Source organism: Zootermopsis nevadensis, unplaced genomic scaffold, assembly GCF_977971745.1.
Source record: "Zootermopsis nevadensis isolate Lab colony 2312 unplaced genomic scaffold, Znev_1.0 Znev_ptg000023l, whole genome shotgun sequence".
Lineage (NCBI taxonomy): Eukaryota > Metazoa > Arthropoda > Insecta > Blattodea > Termopsidae > Zootermopsis > Zootermopsis nevadensis.
This window is the reverse complement of record NW_028259155.1, coordinates 7,275,638-7,295,981: the sequence shown is the minus strand read 5'-3', so window position 1 is coordinate 7,295,981 and position 20,344 is coordinate 7,275,638. Positions and strand designations below refer to the sequence as shown.

General features: G+C 39.1%; 2 protein-coding genes across 15 annotated transcripts; both read left to right on the top strand.

Moving 5' to 3' along the window:
• The first annotated feature begins 541 nt into the window (after positions 1 to 541).
• On the top strand, positions 542 to 5,270 carry LOC110833621 (uncharacterized). 2 transcript variants are annotated; one of them, XM_087354191.1, is made up of 4 exons: positions 542 to 1,178; positions 2,352 to 2,734; positions 4,159 to 4,325; positions 4,942 to 5,270. In XM_087354191.1, exons 1-4 carry the CDS (start codon positions 732 to 734, stop codon positions 4,953 to 4,955), a joined length of 1,011 nt encoding a protein of 336 aa, XP_087210317.1. In that variant the 5' UTR covers positions 542 to 731; the 3' UTR covers positions 4,956 to 5,270. The 2 variants fall into 2 exon arrangements, with proteins under 2 accessions (XP_087210317.1, XP_087210316.1); XM_087354190.1 differs by having other exon boundaries at positions 4,159 to 5,270.
• A 976-nt stretch (positions 5,271 to 6,246) lies between these two features.
• Positions 6,247 to 19,076, top strand: LOC147872890 (uncharacterized). 13 transcript variants are annotated; one of them, XM_087354201.1, is made up of 7 exons: positions 6,477 to 6,943; positions 9,881 to 9,931; positions 10,263 to 10,394; positions 11,420 to 11,593; positions 14,521 to 14,646; positions 17,299 to 17,457; positions 17,831 to 19,076. In XM_087354201.1, exons 3-7 carry the CDS (start codon positions 10,335 to 10,337, stop codon positions 18,368 to 18,370), a joined length of 1,059 nt encoding a protein of 352 aa, XP_087210327.1. In that variant the 5' UTR covers positions 6,477 to 6,943; positions 9,881 to 9,931; positions 10,263 to 10,334; the 3' UTR covers positions 18,371 to 19,076. The 13 variants fall into 13 exon arrangements, with proteins under 13 accessions (XP_087210328.1, XP_087210324.1, XP_087210321.1 ...); XM_087354202.1 differs by lacking the exons at positions 6,477 to 6,943; positions 9,881 to 9,931 and adding an exon at positions 6,247 to 6,470; XM_087354198.1 differs by lacking the exon at positions 6,477 to 6,943 and adding an exon at positions 6,247 to 6,470 and having other exon boundaries at positions 9,316 to 10,394.
• Positions 19,077 to 20,344: the final 1,268 nt, after the last annotated feature.

The window sequence follows — 20,344 nt, the reverse complement described above, 5'->3', positions numbered from 1 at the left end:
CGTTTTTCAGGAAGTCTAACTAAAAACCATCTGTTCACATCGCTTACAAAAGCCATGTAGTTGATTTGTTTGGACACAGATTCAATGCTTAAAAAGACACTACATCACAATACAAATGAAAGCCATACAATTGCATCTTCGCATTAACACGATTTCCAGCTCAAGTTATGACTCAGACAGGAAATCTCTGGTCCAGATTCCAAGACATCGTTCGAAGGAAACATTAATCATCTTCATTCCCGCGTTTTGAAGTGGGTACTGACACACAGGCGGCAATGCTTCTGGACGTGGCCGATTTAAACCTGTCGCCTACTCCTAGCTGATGGGTTTCATAGTGGGTCTGCCTCGCAGTTCGTAGCCCGCCTTGAAAAGGTCAACGAAGGGACGATTTAAGTCAAAGCCTTTCAATTTCAACGAACGAGATAATGCTCTCTTATTACACGATGTTAAGTAGCTGATTCAGTTGGTACAGGATCGTTATCCCCCTACGACAATACATACCTTGGTGAGAAAACTGATTATTGGAAGAGTAAACAGCGAGACATGACGTCAGAGCATTGTTGTACTACGTTGACTGTTTGTCTCATTGTCGACCGTCTCTTAGTGACTTCCTGTTGACGTCTTGTGTGGCGAGAAACGTGAACAAGCGCTTAATCGTAGACCGTGAATATTTTACTCAGATAAAATAGTTTAACCACCAGGAATAATTTGGTTATAAAGTCTTCGTCGGGATGAACAAGTTTATTCGCCGTATCAAGTCAAAACTTCGTGGCAACGAAAGGCCGGATAAAGTTGGAGCCCACATTCAAGAAGAACTGAAACCCTCTGGACTGCACATCACGGACTTGCCGCCAGAGGCGCTGGCTCGCATTTTCGAAAACTGCTCTTACGATTTCTTGGCTAGACGAGTGAGGCTCGTGTGCAGACGATTCTGCGAAGTCGCCACTTTACTTCTCAATCGGGGGTTCTTGACCTTGGGGCCCAAGATAGATCGAGCTATGGTGGATGCCGTGTCTCGTTTTGAAGAAGGTCGAACACAGGGAGAACTTCTGGTAACGACTCGTCCTTTCAGTTCAGCAATGGTGGATGACTTGCCCCGTATAGGACAAGGTCGTCCAACTGAACAACAACTGCTAATGGATCAACATTGCAACGCGCTGTTGCTTATGAAGCGTCGGGTAAGAGAGCGGGGAAGAACCGAATCTTTGTAACAACTCGCAGGAATGAGACGCGCGCTGTGTCACGAACAAACCCTTAATAGTGTTGACGGGGGTTTAACATTTCTGCTTCAAAAACAAACGCGTAACTCCTGTTCTTTGACGCGGACTGAAAACTTCTGTAGGCCGAGGACTGCTCGTCACATTAGCAACTCGAAGCTAAGAGTGCACGTGGTTTACGACAGCAATCGAAGCGACGTCGTGCGTTTAATCGACCAGAGTAAATTGTCAGCGACCTAGAAACTGGTCGACAATCAGGTTACAGTTCTATTGCTGTTACTACATGCGCGTCTTTACGGAACAGTCAAAAAACAATATTCATGTTTGAGAATTGGGTGTTGAGGAGGATATTTGGGCCTGGGAGAGAAGACGATAGGGTCTGGAGAAAACTACGTAAGGACAAGGTTAAAAATGTGTGTAATATGCCCGGAATATTGTCAGGGTGATGAAGTCGAGAAGAATGAGATGGGTGGGGCACGTAGCGCGCATGGATGGGACAAGAGGTGTGCACCGGGTATTGGTTGGGAAACCTGAGGGCGAAGAGACCTCTGGCGAGACCTAGACGTAGATGGGAGGATAATGTCAGGGGGGATCTATGGGAGATAGGAGTTGAAGGAGACTGGATTTTGTTGGCCCAGAACAGGGACCGGTGGAGGGCTTTGGTTAATTCGGTGATGAACCTTCGAGTTCCGTTAGGCATCTAGTTAGTTAGTTAGCTAGTAAGGAACAGCTAAAGCAAATCACTGATGAAACGGAAGTGATATTTCTCATATTCATCCTCCGAGTTTCCAGATCATCTGCCTAAAAGTGCAACCCAGTTCTAACTAAACAGATGGCTTAAGTAACCCGAAGGTTCGTTACCGAATTAACCAAAGCCCTCCTCCGGTTTCGGTTCTCCTTTCTTTTTCTTGTAAATGAGAGTCGGCTACAAATAGCATAAACAGCAAAACCATCCAAAATAACATCGACTGTTCATTCGGCAATGATTTAAACGACGACATACCAACTGCAGTGTTTGTAAACAGCTACTCATAACTTGAATAGAGGAATCAGAATTTCACACGTGTTAAAATAGTTAAGTTGACAGCCGATGAGGTTACCTGCCCGTCTGATAGTTGCCCCTTTGTTTTGCAGTACCGCGTGTTGAGAGCCGTCACCTGGAGACACATTTACAGCCCTCACTCCGGCTCTGGACATCGGGCGTGCTTCTACGCCGGCAGTTTGCTGGACGGGTTCATCAGGTTCCTGCGACTGGCCCGCCATTCGCCAACCCTCTTGGGGTTCTTCATGCTTAATCCAACTAAGGGAAACGAAGTCATCAAAATGTTTGTTCTGTGCTCGAAATTCATGTACCACTTCTACCAAAGAACTTATAATTTTAGACGCAATTATTCCATCTCTGGGGCAAATCTTATTTACCTTTGCTATCTCTTGACACGGCATCCTTACAGGATGACCCCACATGAAGAGGCGGTGACAGTCAATGGAACGGAATGCCACATCGAGGCTCATTATGGGTAAGGAATTGCACATTAACTTGGGGCCCCGCGATAGGGGAATCCTTTTATCAATAAATATCACGTCACCTCGCCATCTTCAGTTTCTACTGTGAATTAACAGCACTCTGGGTCACCAGACAAGCATGGGGATGGGGGGGCGGGGGACGAACTTGGCGCAGGATCGTGGCCGGTTTCGGACTTTTGTGTCTTCGGCGTTGGACTTGCGGGTTCTCCTACCAGGGAGTTGGGTTAGTTTGTCGGTCTCCAGAGAGCGCAGTGGTGGTGTGTTCTTCTGACAGCGCTCGCAAAATAGGTCCAACGCACTAAGGCTGTGCGATTGTATTCGTACGCTTTCAGTTTGGAATGATTTTGTGAAAAACTTTATGGAAGGCCTCGTTTAAGCATCAGGTCCAATGGCGAAGTCAGAATATTGAAGTTACTCAGAGTCGCTTGTAAAATGCTCGGCTACAAAACTGGAGCCCCTAAACAGATCTGAAGTATAATTATGATATTTTTGGGTGCTTGATATCGTCTTTTGTGTTCAAGGCGGAATGAAAGCATAAACACGAAGTCTTAAATATTTTACAGTATAAATGCGTCTTTCTCGCCGTGCTATAAATTATTGTTCAACTTGAAACTGATGCCGTCAGTCACAGTGACTTCTTTAGTTAGAGTAATCCGGAAACTTAGCACGGAGACTTGATCGAAAATTACGTAAATGCAGATTACTAAAACCTACGTTTATCTCAGCCATACGCCATCGTCTGTTCACTCCCCTGAATCGAGCAATTTTTCCTGTTTGTTCTGAATCAACTTGCTCGTTGCTGAGCGTGAATTTGCATAAGCAAGAAGAAATATCAAATCTGAAACCCGGAGACGGTTATCTTGGTCGACTCTGAATTTCACGTGAGACTCCATGAATGACTGTCCACTGTTTTATGACTTTTGTTTCTTTGTTCGAAGAATCCCAGGCGATTGCTGAGAGGCATAAAGCATAGAACTTCAACGTGAAAACAGGATAAGTTATTGGCAGCGCGTTCCTTTACGTCTGTCTGTCTGTCTGTCGTACGTGATGTTCCGGAAAAATTGAAAAGCGATGTTTGTGTCCCTGTCTAAAACCGTGTGAGGTAAACGGTTGTCAAAATGGGCCGCTGTCCAGCCCCCCCCCCCCCCCCCCCCATTTAAGAGACCAACCCACTGGTCGATAAATTCGAAAGTCTTTAACGGGTACTTCATTTTGTAAATCTGATTCCCCGAAAGGACTTTGGAACATTTGGCATATTAAAAATGTGTCGGAGTGAAAATAACAGAGCACATGGCGCCTTCGCCCCCTTTGACCCCTTCGTGTGACGTAGACGAAAGTCCCTGGAATTTTGCACCCAGTTCAATTCCCTTCAATGAACACGACACAATTGTTTAATCTGTGTTTATGTTTCTTACAGGACGCCTTATACGTGGTTCAATCGCCTGCCTTCATCTCATGCTCAACCTAATCAGTGGAGCGAAGAGCCGAGGCCGATATACCTGCGCATGCGCCAACTAATCGATGGCAGGAACCATTTCTTTCTCGAGAAGATTCACCACGGAAAAGATCTGCAAGTTCGGAAAGGTCCCTCTATGTTAGCATTAAAATACATTGTACCTTCCGTTTATAATCCGATTGATCAGAATTATGGCTATTTATTTTTTTATGGAAGAATGAGTCGGTCTGCAAATGACTTCAATTTCGACATGGAAAGTTCTCCAACTGTTCAGCTTTTCGATTTCTTCAAACTGGATTTCTTTACTTCACGTAACGAAACTGATTCTTCTGACGGCGTAGTTAATGTTCCAGAATCCTCTAACATGGACCTGAATATTGACATAGAAAATCACTCACCGTTGAGACTGGCACCAATAAGATTTTCTGATAACTCTCTAGCATACATTTGGACGCTCCATGTATTCGTGAGCGGTTATCGCCAGATCCACTTCAGGTGAATCAAGGAACTAAATTCCTTTTGAAACTTCATATAAATTGCTCTGCGTCTCTTTCAAAAGGCCTAAATTCTACGTATCAACATTTTACAAGCTACAACAAATATTATTAATACAGAAGATGGATGTCTTCTGGGTTATTGCGCCGTGTAGTCTGGTAGATTGCCACCGACGTTTCAGAGGTCCTTGCTGCCTCCGTCATCAGGGCAATGAATGTGCTAATCGAGCGAAAATGCCCTGGTTTATAGGGACCGGAGAGTAACCGGAGTAGCCTGATGCTAGCCAATGAGAGCAAATCAGGCGTCGTTGTCGGCCGATAGGAGAGCGTGGGCGTGTCTAGCTGTGTAGATTAATCGCTCTGATGATGGAGGCAGCATGGACCTCTGAAACGTCGGTGGAAATCTACCAGACTGCACAGCGCAACAACCCAGAAGACGGCAATGTTGAGACTCACCGCTATGAAAACCTCAAATCCTACAAGATTAATACAGTTTCTTTGCATACATGTATCTCATTACCGATTTCTTTGTTTGATACAAATTTCTGTATGTAACTAGAATTTAAGCAGAGAGCAAATAAACACAAAACATGTTTACAAAAATTTACATTCCATTTTCATTTGTCAGTTTGAATGTATTCCACGAACAGACTTAAATTCCCGTTCTACGTTCATGCAGTGGCCATGGGTGACCTTTTGAAATGTGTCAGCCATATTGTAGTGTTTCTACTTATTTTTGTACAGAGTATGCCTGTATTAGATGCAGTGAGATGCACGTGAATATTAGGCAGTTCTTATGTATCACCCAGTGCTTTGTTTCCATGAGGAATAGGGTTCATTTCCTGGCTCGCCTACCTAATCATCCACGTGTCATTCTTTTCTGAGGCAACCTGGAGCCACTGTTAGCTACGAGGACCAAACTTTGCTGGTGGACGGACGAAGATTTGACCTCGTAGGTACATCGAACTCAGAAGAAGGATTTGTGGAGCATTTGAGGGACGCCTATGATTTTCGACCCCGGTGTATACCTCGGAGATGACGGTCACACCGCCTCTAAGCAAATGCATAGAGAGAGAGGAAAATTATCTGGCCCCATGGACATTCCCCATTGAGAACGTGTAGACCCAGTAGTCTGCAGACGGGAGGTCTCTGTGCCGCGTGTTCTAACTTAAGTTAGACGCACTTTGAAAAACCAAGTACGCACAGACGAAACAAGTCCCCCTGCCCTCGGTTCATCTGCTTGATTGGATGTTATTGTGTTACAGTCTCCACAGAAGAATAACATGTACACCGTGATTTATATGAAATGCAATAATTAACAAGCCTGTGAATTTCGATCTCCGCTTTTATCCATTGTAAACAGATGATAAAGATACGTGTGTGATGACTGTGTTTGTTAAACATCGAATGTCATGTTTATTAGTGTATGTGAAAGCATTATGACTTAATTAGTGTGTTGTTTCCTTAAACTTCTCTCTTTATAGGACGTTTTCTTTTTTAATTTGCAGTTTTGCTGTAAGGAAAATAACACTTCTTTCACGTTGGGTACCTTTTGAGGGGTTTAGACCTCTAGGTCAATCGTTGTACAGTGAAACGTTAGATTGGAGTGTTGGTGAGTCTTTGCTTTATTTTGCCCAGCTTCAGTGTGTAACACTGAGGTTGCAGTTTAATATGGTTAGTACACTACCGTCAGGATTACTTGACGTAGACAGATCACAGTGTCGAAGACCACATCAACGTAGTACAATTCAACAGCTGCTCTGATGCCTACACCAATAGGTGAGACAACCTTCTTTTCTTTAGCAAATCATCAGAATCAATTCATTACACCTTCTCTCATTCCACTTAATTATCTTATGATTCCACTTGGCAGGCTAGACATCGAATTCGTTAAATTAGTTTGGTCATTATTATTTCCATTTCGACCACAAGTGACTTACGTACGACAGTTTGGTTATGTCCGTGGCCTTTTGTTACCTGTGCTTAAGGATTAAGGCTCAGAATCTTTTCTCTCCATTCTGATTAATCTTTGTGTGTTCTATAATCTGTGCTGTGTACATAACGGAAGGTTCTGGTAGTGTGTGCCATTTTTGAGTATGAAACTTGACTTTTCATCAAACGGGAAGCACGAAGATGAAATGCTACGAAAATAATCAGACCTAAACGAGAGGAAGTAGCAGGATGACGGAGAATATTTTTTTCGCACAGTGAAGAACTTTTTGTTGCTGCCTCCATCATCTGCCCTGATGAAGGTAGACTTTTAATGGTTCGCATTTCTGCTTCGTATTCGGGAGGTCTTGGGTTAAAGTCTGGGCCCGGAGACCGGCTATCCTGACTCGGATTTTTCGTGATTTTTCTCAGTCCTTCCATGCAAGTGGCAGAATAGTACTTTTAAATTGTGCCTTGACCACTTCCCTTTCTAACACATTGTTCACTGTCATCTTCAGGATGTAATCTGATATACTGAAAAAGCGCCTTCAAATGGCACTGCAATGTAGAATAGAGCCTTTTTGCTACTTTGAGAACATCAGGTAGTACTTCATACTGTTATATTTTATTCGATATAATCTATTATAAACTTCACAGTTTGTTCACTTCTCCATATGCTCCTAGGGTTGACCAAATGAAGGTCATGTAGTATGAATACGGAAGGTCAAGTAATCTGTAGTAAATTTTAGTTGGGGAAAATTTAAAGAATAGAACACCTGAGAGAGAGGCAGTGATAGAATGATAATAGTAAGGTTAGGTGTCATTAAATATGCTGCAAAGCTGTAATTATCTTATTGATTTTCTAGGAATGTGTTTTGAATATGTAAAGTTCACCCATAAGGATATTTGTGGATTTCACATTTTTTTACCATGTTTTGGTCTGTGGATATGAAATCACTTCTGAGAGTATGTTTTGTTATTGGTTCAGCAAGTACCTTTCCAGTGTGCTTATGTAATGCTCCATAGTAAACCCCCTTATCACTTCAGTTTGTGAGCAACTATAATTTTGTGTTACTTATTCACTGTTATTTTATGGAAGCGGTCTGACTGACCAGACTTCGGTAGTAACATTATTGGTGGTGTCCATGATACAGAATTTTTAAAGGAGAAAGGAAAAAGAAAAGGATCTTCAAATGACTAGATGGTGATATAGGAAGTGGTACAGGTAAATGTGAAGAATATTTTGTTTTAATGACAATGCTTACGTTTCTGAAGCACATGCACCAAATGCTTGTATTTTAAGTTAAGCAATTGGAGATATTTATTTAATATAGGCAGTATTTTTTTCCTTTGTACAGCGTTGTGCAATATTTTTTAAAATATGTGTTGGCCATGAAAGACATGTTGATATGCCACATTGGCCTGTAGATTGAGAACTCTGTTTATAGAGAAACTAGTTATTGCTGGAGATTACAGTGCAGAACTGCTTAATCACATATGAACTTCAGGGATAAATGGAGATCCTGAATCAGGATAAAAAAACTGCAGAGAGAAAAGCACATGACTCACAAGTGAATGGAATAACTTCATACTTGTTTCGTTCAATGAGAGAACCAAAAATTATGGTTTTGAGGGTTGAAGGAATGTTACCTCTGAAGGGTTGAGTGTTCTGTGCTAATGTGCACAGAAATGTGTGTAATTAGCTTGTTCACTTTACAAGTCAAAGAAAGGAAATATTTTGTTACAAACATGTTATTTTTCATTTTCCATCCTCAGAAGTCTGCATGCACATTACAGAGATTCTATTTACATGTTGTGAATTTCATTGAATGTGACAATGCATAAAAAAAGATTTAAATATTTTGCCTTTCTTTGTGATAATTGATTGAATTGGGATTGAATGGGGGCTAATTATGTGTCAGTAATGTTAGTCTAGGTTATGTACTTTCTGCATATGAAGAGTAATTGTAATTGAGGTTATGTGAAACTAATTTTTTTCTCAGTGGCCTTACATTTGTGAAAGAAACTTAGCTGCCTCATTATGTGAGATTTCAGAGCTGTTCTTAAACAGTTGTTAGGTCTCCTTGGATGAGGGGTTAGCCCATTGCAAGGCCTATACCTACACAGGGCTGCACAACATGGAGCGATGAAGACAAACATCAATGCTTTGAGCAGGCTTTGAACCCATGATCCCAGTATCCAAACAATGAAGACCCATGCCTTGAATTACAGTTACTGAGATTGGCTGTATAAACCTGATACCTACCCATAAATTACCTGATTTAGAATTCCATTCAGTATCCAGTTTGTAAATTTTGTGTTCCTGTCTTCCTTAATTACTTGTGGCGAAATCAAAGATTAATGAAGCAAAAGTATCATATGAAGCACTACACAACCTGAGAATTGGCTATTCTATCATAAAAATTCTCATATACATATAAACCCATCAAGAAGTTTGAATACTGAGCATTTTTATATGTGATTCAAAACTTTTAAGACCTGTGAATGCAATTATTCTGGGGTAACCAACCATAGGAGTGTGAAAATAATTTTCAATGTTTCAGACAGTCTCTTCCATCATAATTGGAGTGATGTGATAAGTGAGGTAACAGATATTTATGCATATTCTTGACTTTTCGAGCACAGCGAATGTCGACAGGAATACAGGATTAATTGTTTCATTCCTGAAATTCAGCTACAAAGACACCTTATTGAAGTAGGACCATGAACAAACAGCCATCACCCATGGAAGGAAGTGGGGAATGATAGAACGCACCCCTCTTTGGCCAGGACTTCAGTGACAGAGCACGTGACTGTCTGCTGTTTTCTGTTGGTCATGTCTCAGACAAGGACACTGTCTTGAGTCTTCTTCCAGCACATGACATTGCCACATTTCTTGACTCTAAGTAAGAACTTTTGATGTCAAAATGGTTGCCAGGTGTAGTTTTATCCTAAAAGTATTTGGTGTTAGTGTGTGGACACCATGTGCTCTTTTCTGAAGCCCCGCATTTATGTTTATAATGTTGAATGTGGAATCTGTTTATTCATATTCTGTGTCCTGTCTTGCATTTTTATTTCACATAAGAAATAAACCCATTGGAATTTGTTGTAATGTGTCCTTTGTACAAGGTGCATAGTAAGAACAAATTTTGTTTTTTTAATGTTCTCCATTGTTACTATGGTAATCGTGGTTCCTACTGATTTAAGTAGGAATTACCAAGAGTGTTTGTGTATATGAAGATTGTTTTTTGTTGTGACAGGTTAGTTAGAACAGATATGACACGTTAGGGTAGGCTGTCAGATCCATTTGGGTAAGTGAAGTTATGTTAGGTTATATTTCTTTAATTTCGGTTAAGTAAATTTTAGGTTGGGAAAGGTTTATAAAAGTTTATTTTAAATGTTGGAATTTATAATGTATACACTATAAAATATTCAGACTCACTGCTGTGAAAACCTCAGATCCTACATTTTTAATTCTGGATTTTGAAATTCCAAAAAAGTTTTCAAGTTTTAAAAGTTTAGAAGATTTAGAAACTTTAGAATTTTCAAAATTTGTAAAATATCTTGCGGAAAGACAGACTTAATACCTCTGAATGCATGCTGCAAAGAATTTGTGAAGATAATGTGTGTATTCTGTTACAGAATACACTTTCCTGACTTATTTACAATGTAGAACATGATGTGGGTGTTCCGAGTGAAGAAGGTTCCTCTGGCATGAAAACTGACGAACTTTACGTACCATTACTATTTTTCATAGAAATGGCCGAATCTGAAGTAAGCATTGTTTTTGTATGAGTTTCGTGGTTGGTTGTGTAGCACTCACATGTGTGTTCTTACAGCTCAAGTAATTTGTAATGTAATAGGTATTGGTTGAATTCTGGACATCAGTTCAAGCTGGAAGTAATACATCGTGTTGTGAGCATTCCAGGACTCTGTACTTCCTTCTTCAGGAGCTCTGCCTAGCTGGTCTTTTTATTCTGTTGTTTACTGTCACGGCTTCCATCATGATGGCCTAGACCAGTGTTTTGTTCCTGTGTGCTGGAAATTTTTATAAATAATTGGATATTTTGACATAAAAGTTCAAAAATGTAATATATTATGTTTTGCATTTGGAGAGAGAGACACACACGTGCACAAACACACACACACAAGTTCAAACTGATCAGTGAAGTTAGTTTAGTTATAAATTTAAGGATTTTTCTAGCCATATGTTTCACATGCATACTTTGTGCTATGATTTCATTCTGAATTAATTTTTATGTGTTAATGGTAAATGTTTACCATTAACACATAAAAATAATAAAATTAGGCTATTTAACTTGCTTGAATTATGTAGTTTTCCAAAGTAGGATTTGAGGTTTTCACAACAGTGAGTCTCAAGATGGCTGTCTTCTGGGTTGTAGTGCCATTAGTCTGGTAGAAGTTTACCAATGTAAGGGTGATGATCACATTACTCTGATGATGGAGTCAGCAAGGTCCTCTGAAACAGCAAACTTCTACCAGACTACACGGAGCTACAACCCAGAAGACAGCCATCATGTAACTTTCCTGTTATAAAAATAATGTAATGTTGTGTGTTATATTAAATTGTACATTGAAATTGCATTTTTAAAATGAAGTGTATGTTTTTGAAATTTAATTTATTAGTAATAATTATGATTCATATAAAGAATATAATCTGTATGAAACTGTTGTTATAACTTTGATACTGTGCAAAATTGTTGCATTGAAAATGTATTGTGTGTCGTAATGAGAGTGCACAGTTATTATTGTTTGGTATGTGGTACGTTGTTTTACAGAAGTGCATTGATTATTTGAAAGTTGTACCTGATTTGTGTAGTGAGACATGTCTCACACCTTCTCATGATGGAAATCAGGTCATCAGTATAAAAGCTGAAGATTTCACAGATACAGAAAATGAGGAGGATGATCCTCTGCTAATACAATTTCCAGTAATAAAGCCTGAATTTGAGGTAAGTTGTGTGTCTATGTGTACATAGTTATATTCTAGTTACTTACTGTCTTTCACATCTGCATCTCTCTGTAGTAATTCCACTCTGGTGAATGGATTTTGAAAAATCCTTTCAAAATGTGTCGACTCGATTGTATTTTGTTTCAGATTGTTTTTGGAGTACCATATCTATTTTATCTGAAGTCAGTTTTTAGTCATGGCACAGTGCATTCACCGATAAACTGGAATGCAGCTGTCACTTCGTGGCTTCTGCCTGGAACTGCTGTAAAATCAGTAATTTGATTTTATTGTTCAACTGTAGTGATACTCGACTTATATTAACAAACTTTGTAGTGCTTGGCTGCAAATTGTGTGGTTCCAGCCTGGAGCCAGGAAGAGACGGTTATGTTCTGGTTTATAAATGAACGTACCTTATAAATGTTGTGTAAATTAAAAATATTGTAGCTGTTGGGTAGTTTGTCCAACATTTCTAGTTATCCTCATTTTGATACCACTACCTGTCATTGAATACATTATAAGTTTTCCCATGAACTGTGAATTTTTTAAGGTTGAAGGTTGTCATTTGTTACTTGTGTAATTTTTGTAAAATCTGTATCCATAATATGTGGGGAAGAGTTGTCATTACTGCTAAGGATCTGGAACATTGATGTGAGCATAATGTGTAATTTTTGTCATGTTGGAAATGACGTGTTTCCACATCATGCCTTATCTATAATTACAAAACTGTGGCACTGCAAATGAAAAAAAAAAATCCAGTTCTGAGTAGACATGCTTTCTTATTTGCGTATCTTGTGAACCATTCATTTCCACTTCAAGGAATAGGCCTATTGACCCATTCTGGGATAGTTGCTCAAGGCAACGTGTCCTTATAAGTCTTGTAGGGTGCATTTGAGTAATGAGTGACAAGCCCACTGCCTGTGCACAACTTCTACACAATCCTGATTTGTGTTCTAGAGCCATCTAGTAGAGAATCAGGACAGACATGGGTCAGAAATGGCAGCTGAATTTTGCTTACAGAACATCTCATTCTTGCTTGTAAGATTCTTTTACACGCCTTAAATCTACGACATGGGACCACCGGCTTTACCTCCCCTTCGAAGGAAGTTCTGCTACAGATGTTTATCACCCTTAAAAATCCATTGACCTCAGCCGGGTTTGAACCCGCGAACCTTGGGTCAATTTTGTTTATTGTTTCACTATGGGTCGTTAAAGCACCTCAGAAAATGTTAACCCTTGAATTGAACTATTATAAGGAAAAGTTCACAGTTTCACATAAATAATGACGGATGTTGTTTGTATTTACTGGAACGTTGTGGAGTCAAATGAAAAAGATTTTCGTTAAATCTGATGTTGGGAAGCCGTAACTAAATTATGTCAACACATTGCTATTGTAGTTAAAATTATGCAACAATTGTAGCAATGCTACATGAAGTCCTGCTTGTGTTTCTGTGTGCCAGAATTACTGGGTGGGGTGTCTCCATGCTTGTTTGGTTACCATGGATAATGTGGGTTTCCTTAGTTAAAAATCAAAGATCAAACTCCAATGAATGCTTCCCCCATGTTGTCAGTGTGATTAAGTCAAGAAGAATGAGATGGGCAGGGCATGTGGTGCACATGGATGGGGCAAGAGGTGTACACTGGGTATTAGAAAGCCTGAGTTGGAAGAGACTGTTGGGGAGACCTTGATGTAGATGGGAGGATAATATCAAGCAGGGTCTATGGGAGATAGAGTTGAAGGCGATTGCTGGCCCAGGACAGAGACTGGTGGAGGGCTTTGGTTAATTCGGTGATGAATCTTTGGGTTCCTTAAGCCATGTAGTTTGTTAGTTCACTTCATAACTTTTTTAATGACCATGTTACAAGTTAATGCCAGCACTCTATGTAATAACTGGACTACTGCACATTTTTACAGGCTAATTTATTGATAGAATTATAGCATTTTGCACTGTAATGGCAGCAGATGCATTCACTAAAATACTGTTTTAATTATTCAGCTTTCTACACTGCAGTGTTAAAATATTAATTTAGAGTCAGCTCCACAACAGGCAGTTGTGTTGTAAAAGTAAACATGCAAGGTAGTATGAGAATTCTGCACTGAGTTTGTACTAAAAGCAAGTATTCACCAAAGGAATGGAAAAAAAAATACTGAACATTTTGAAGTATCCCTCACTGTATGTTTATAATTGCATATTCTTATAATTTATCATCAGATGCTGAACTTCTTCAGGAGAAGGGTCTCAAAAGGTTTTATTAAGACAGTGTGCTTTTTCACCCGTAAATATGAAAGGAATATAAATGTCTGAAAATTTATGTTGCGGGTGAGATTTTATAAGATTTGATTCTTCCCAATTCTCTTTAATCTGTCACATTCTGATCCAAAATATGCTGCCACAATGCAGTACAACACAGCACAGGAATGAAATCGATGTTAGTGAGTTGTTTAAGACAGAAAAACTGGAATGGTGCATGCACTATTCCTTTATTCAAAAGGAGGCATGTCTGACTCAAGTCTAACTGGCGTGCGTTTCCCCATAAATGGCAAAGTGTGTACGTGTGAATAAGACTGTCTTGTCTTGACAAAGCAGTGTGCATCCAGCGTAACACAAACTTTATCAATTTTCTTTCCACACAGGATTTTTCCACATTTCTCAACTGCCACAACAATATATGTTTAAATAGGTTGTTGGATACCATCTTGACCTGAAAATGTTTGATGTTAAGACGACGACAGTCTTCTGATATGTTGCACCATTCAATCTGGTAGAAGTTTACTGATGTTTCAGAAGTGCTTGCTGCCCTTGATTATGATATTAGAATTTTAGTAGTGCCAATGTGATGTCTGCTTTTTTACATTCTTTGTTGTTTTGCATTTGTATTTGGCATATGTGCATTGGTTAACAGAATTATCTTTTATTTATAACTTTACAGCAGAACATAGATTTAATCAAAGTAGAAAATGATGTGGATATTCTGAGCGAAGAAGATTCTGTTGGCCTGGGAACTGATGAGGTGTATGTACCATCAGTATATTCCATAAAGAAGCCTGAACTTGAGGTAGGTCTTCTGTTCAGTTTTGTGACCCTCTGTCCGTGTGCCATCTTGTGCGTTCATCTTTACAATTAAAGTCACTTATAATATGACATCCAATTCAGAACATGTTAACAATACGCCTGCCATGCCACTGTAATGATCAAGTCCTGTAAGAACACAATTAAAATACATGATCTGAATTGAATAGCATTTTTTCATTCTGTACCTTTACTCAACATGAGATATATATGTGATTCAGAGTAACAGACTTCCTGTTGCAAGCAGGTAAGGTGCCCCCAAGTTTAAATGTCCAAAAGTATGACAATTTGAAAATCAGCTATGTAATCATAACAGTAGTGATGATGTTCTTTCAAAGGGTGTCTTGTATACAGTAAAATCTTACTATAATGAATTCCAGTTTTCATTGTGATGGAAATATTTTTGTCCACTACCAGAGTACATTAGCAGTAACGGATGTTGGTATAACAGAATTCTTTTGTAGTGCAGCAACAAGTTGGCCATGTTAAGAAAAAAAAAGTTCAGTTGAATGAAATATTGTGTATTGTGTGATTTTGAATGTATTAACACTTCCCGAGTTATATCTGAATATATATATATTCAACCCTGAAATGGTGAACAGAATTGTTCATTTCAGAATTGAGAAACACCATTCTTTCTTTCAAATAGTTTGTTAAATGTGTGCTAGATATTGAGAACATACAGATATGTACATGTCTTCATTGTCTGTTTAATAAACTATAGAATGAACATGTTCTGATGACGATATTTCCTGGGAATGAAGTTTGTCCCAAGAATCTTCCAAATTCTGTAATTTCCCTAGTCTGCAGTGTAGTGCAGAATAGATTGATTAATGATACAATATTGTGTCAGTGATAGTAGAATCTATTGATAAAGAAGCTTATGATTCCAAAAGATAAGTGGCATATCAAACACTGAAGAAACTGATGTGCAAATGGCTTGATTTGAAATGGCTAGTGAAACTATGGCTCTGTGTGTCCCCCGTGGCATAATGTGTAGACTAAATATTATTGAAGTACTTTGGGGTCTGTGTACTTTTCAGAGAATGCACAATAACCTTTATCATAGGGGAATAGGGGATTTAAACCTGCATACAACATGATTTTAACTTTGGAATTACATGTTTACAAGTTTCCTACTGCATTGTGCTGCCATCTGGACTGTGCATAAGTGTTGACACATAGCTATTAAAAAGATCATATATAAAACTGGCTGATAAAGGATAATTACCTCATCACATAAATGTTAAAAAGGTCGTTTTAGTAACAGCAAGGGGTTATTTGTTTTTATGCTCACAAGTATCTGTACAAACCGTTAGTGTGCCACCTATTCAAGACAAGAATTCATTGAACATCATAAAAACAATAAAATTTACTTTATTACTTTGGTTTATTGCTTTTAAGTATTATAAATACAGTTTATAAGTGCATAAAGTTCATTATACTGAAATTTTTGGTGTTCTTAATGCGGTACTGTAAGTGAAGTACGCGTGAACACTTAATGAGTGCTCCCATATCTGACTATTATCTTTTGCGTTTTTCGTAGAAACTATTTAACGTGCTAACGTGAACGGCTCTCCCAAGGGATGAAGCGAGCACAAAGGGGCTACACTCGTAATGGTTCCTCCCACCCCCACTTTTCCCAGGTGGTGGCTTCCACCCCAGCTCTGGTTCTTTCGCCCCAGACTTTCCCTGTATTTGGCCTGCCTTGTTATGGGCGTTACATAACCATGTGCCCACCTTTGCTTTGTTAGAAACCCCTGTGCTGCTACACTCTCTCTTTAGATCACCCAGGCCTTGGATGAATCGGGGCTGCTCCCAAGGTTTTGGTCACCCTCAGGATTAGGCTACTTCTGGGGGTCACATACACTGGAGATAACACCAAATAATACCCACTATGAAGATTGCGGTCTTCAATTGGCATGTTCATCGCCCTGATGACAGAGGCAGTATGACCTCTGAAACATTGGTGGAAATCTACCAGACTACATGGCACAATAACCCAGAAGACAGCAATCTTCAGACTCACCACTGTGAAAACCTCAAATCCTAAATACCCACTGTGCCTGCACAAGCTGGGCTTTTAACTCCTGGGTCTTTAACACCTAGGACTTTCCCAAGTATGCTTGTTCACTGTAGCCTGATCACCTTTGCTTGCTTTCCCAGGGGCTTTGTCCTCTAGATTCCTCTGTGAGTCTCACCTATTATGGCTTTTGAAATTCACTGCTTTGCTTCACCACAACTGCCCACTCTACAGAGGGCTAGGCCACCACCTAAAGGGCCCTCCATTCCCTTCAATAAATCCCAGGGATTTACCCCCTACAATAAGGCAGGCCTCAGAACAACCAGGACAGGTTTCAATCCTCCCATATCCGGTTATGAAATTGTTTTGCATAAGAATAATGTAGCATAGTTGCATGCATGTCTTGCTGTAAATTATGCATTGAAATTTGGGTTTTAATGTTAAATATATATTTCCACGGTTTCTTTTCTTTGTTAAGATTTTGATAGTTGTAAAGAAGAAAATGTGTACATATATTGTCAGTTTGCTGAGTATACAGTGATCCTAAAGGATGTGTACCCTGTTTTGTGCATGAGAGAGCATGTTCATGGTTGGTAATTGTCTGGTGTCTTGCAGAACTGCGTTGAAGTACCTAGTTCGTGCAGTGAGACACGTCTCCCATCTTCTCATGATGGTAATGAGGTCATTGATATAAAAGTTGAAGGTACCACATATGTACAAGAACAGGAGGATAGCTTGCTAAAGAATTTTCCAGCAGTACAGACTGATCACGAGGTGAGTTGTATGTCTGTCTGTACATTGTTAGACATGTTTCTTAGATATATAGAATTGTGCATTATCTTCTCGAGTGTGATGAGCATTACCTGGAACAGAAGTGGCATTGCTGTCAATTCTCTTAAGAACAGTTGTGATCCTCTTGAGGCATTGGATATTTAACCTAAGATTGTAGAATCCCAGGGGTTTGAAACCCAGCAAAAGCAGGGCCAGTGAGGCATTGTCCCTGTGTGTTTGTTAAGGGGGTAGATCCCCACTGAGGTGGCCCAGCTTATGATACGCAGACCTGTTTGTGGACTAGTAACCCGTCATAGTGGAAATCCTGCAAGAGCAAAGCAGTGCAACCTAATATTTTTCTATTTCTATTTACCAGAGTCTTCTGAATGAAGGTAATCTGATACATGGTGAGGAGCGTGCATATTCCTGCAATGTGTGTAATAAATCGTTCAGTTGGAGGAGTCATTTGATGATTCACCAGCGCATACATAGTGGTGAGCGGCCATATACCTGTGATGTGTGTAATAAGTCTTTTGGTCGGAGAAATCATCTGAAGATACATCAAAGCACACACAGTGGGGAGCAGCCATATTCTTGTGATGTGTGTAATAAATCTTTCAGTCGTAGGAGTCTCCTGAAGAGGCATCTACATGTACATAGTGGGGAGCGGCCCTATTCCTGTCATTTATGTAATAAATCATTCAGTCAGAGGAGTCATCTCAAGGTACATCAACGCATACATAGTGGGGAGCGGCCATATTCTTGCAATAAATGTGATAAGTCCTTCAGTAGGAAGAGTATTCTGAAGGGACATATGCTTATACATAGTGGGGAGCGGCCATATACCTGTGATATGTGTAATAAATCATTTGGTAGAAAGAATCAACTGAAGATACATCAACACATACATAGTTGAGTTCATCCATATGCCTGTAAAGTGTGTAATTATAATTACACACTTTACAGGCATAATGATTAAGAAGTGAAAGTATTCAATAGAAGATACATCAGCACATACACGGTGGAGTGTGGACAGTTTCCTGTGTGATGTTTTTAATAAATCATTCAGTAATCACCTGTATATGCAGGCACGTAAATTCCTTAACTTACAGCCATATTGCTTCCTGTTCATATAGCGAGACACTGGCCAGTGGATGGCTTGTTTCATGTAAGACCATAGCAGGCTACCACATGATGTGGTTAGAGGCTCCATCTGCAGTTCAGAAACATTTTTATTAAAGCCACTTACATTATTACAGTAGCTCCCAGAATTCATGTTTAAATTCATTAAAGTATATGGATTATTTCTGCAAACTTCTGTTTCAAGTTTCTTCACACACAGAAGTCATGTATAGATTTGGATCCAGGAAGTGCAGTGTCAGCAGTACTGTATTGATTCATTGAAAACCATCTGTGGAGCCTGGTGCATTGTAATTGGGTATGTTGCACTGTGGCTGCTGTCTTCCTACTGGTTACACATTCATTTTCGTGCAACTTTTTATATTTTTTAACTTTAAAATATACACTTTCTTGGGTTTAGGTGACTACAGATACTACTCATGAAATGTACAAAGATGTTTGTTGTAAGATTTGCATTTTCTGATTAAATTCTTTACGGTAAACATGTTTAGTGCTTTATATCGCCCTGATATGACAAACACAAAGGAAGCTCACATCCACGTGGTCACGAGAACAGATGTGGAACTGTTGATACGTGAATTGTTAATTTCTTTTGATTGTTTATTAACATAATATTGTTACTAACTTACTGTTATGAACAGGTTCAGAAAATACTAGAAAGTTAGAAAATGAAGTTGAATTAATTTTCACACAGAGCTTGACTAGACTACAGTGCAATATCTTCTGAACTGTAATGGAGAGATTTCTAGCTACAGATTTACCCCTTTTTGACTTCCAAATGGGTCCAAGGTGCTTCTCTACTGAGTAATGGACAGTACAAATACTTTGCTTAAGCATTGAAACATGGAGACAGATAGAAGCATTGAAATTAAACTATACACAGTTGAGCCTTAATACCAAACTCATGTCATTGCCCTGATGATGGAGGCAGCAAGGACCTCTGAAACGTTGGTAAACTTCTACCAGACTACATGGCGTTACAACCCAGAAGACAGCCATCTTCACATGTGTCTTAGGTTTTTCTGTTGATTAGGTATGGGCGTCCTGCCAAATGTTCATCAGTAAAATGATTCTTATGTGTTAATTTGACCAATTATGTTATTAATCAGTGACACAGAACTATAAAATGACAAATGTTTCATCAAATTCATATTGCCACCTTCAGGCCTGTGTATAGTTCTATTCTGAAAATGGATCCTTTTTTTTTACATAAATGTCACATTTATTAAAATTTATAGAAAGATATAATTACTCTGGAAAACTAATTTTAACTATTTTCTATAGCTTCCTGAATGATGTTTAATTTTCTGTATAGATGTTGGCCTACTGATTCCAAATCTGACAACAAAAATTCTGTATCTCACAGGGTTTCTGAGAAAGAACCAAATAAATTTTCTAATCTTTAGGAATTCAGTCACTTTTATTTCCTATAATGTTACGCTCATATAAAAAATGTAATAGTAAATATTTATTTACTTTTATTCAGAATATATCAAAGATTTTGAAGGAAAAAATAAACCTATAAAAAGTTGATTCCACTTTTACTTTAGTGTAATTTACTACTCGTATGTAATAGAAATCCAAAATGTGAATGCACATTTTTAGAGAAACTTAATTTTTATCTTATGAGCGACCCATATGTTGGGCTGTAAATTGTGGTTTCTCATCCTACGAGTGAACCATATGCTGAGCTTCACACATTTTGCTACTGTTGCTTTTCAATCAGTGGAACACATTGCAAAATACATTT

Excerpts from the sequence above, each read along its gene's own strand:
- LOC110833621 (XM_087354190.1), top strand. The coding sequence starts at position 732 with ATGAACAAGTTTATTCGCCGTATCAAGTCAAAACTTCGTGGCAACGAA. Across the intron at positions 1,179-2,351 it reads TGTTGCTTATGAAGCGTCGG|TACCGCGTGTTGAGAGCCGT; the intron begins GTAAGAGAGCGG and ends TTTGTTTTGCAG. Across the intron at positions 2,735-4,158 it reads CACATCGAGGCTCATTATGG|GACGCCTTATACGTGGTTCA; the intron begins GTAAGGAATTGC and ends TGTTTCTTACAG.
- LOC147872890 (XM_087354202.1), top strand. The coding sequence starts at position 10,335 with ATGAAAACTGACGAACTTTACGTACCATTACTATTTTTCATAGAAATG. Across the intron at positions 11,594-14,520 it reads TAATAAAGCCTGAATTTGAG|CAGAACATAGATTTAATCAA; the intron begins GTAAGTTGTGTG and ends ATAACTTTACAG. Across the intron at positions 17,458-17,830 it reads CAGTACAGACTGATCACGAG|AGTCTTCTGAATGAAGGTAA; the intron begins GTGAGTTGTATG and ends TCTATTTACCAG.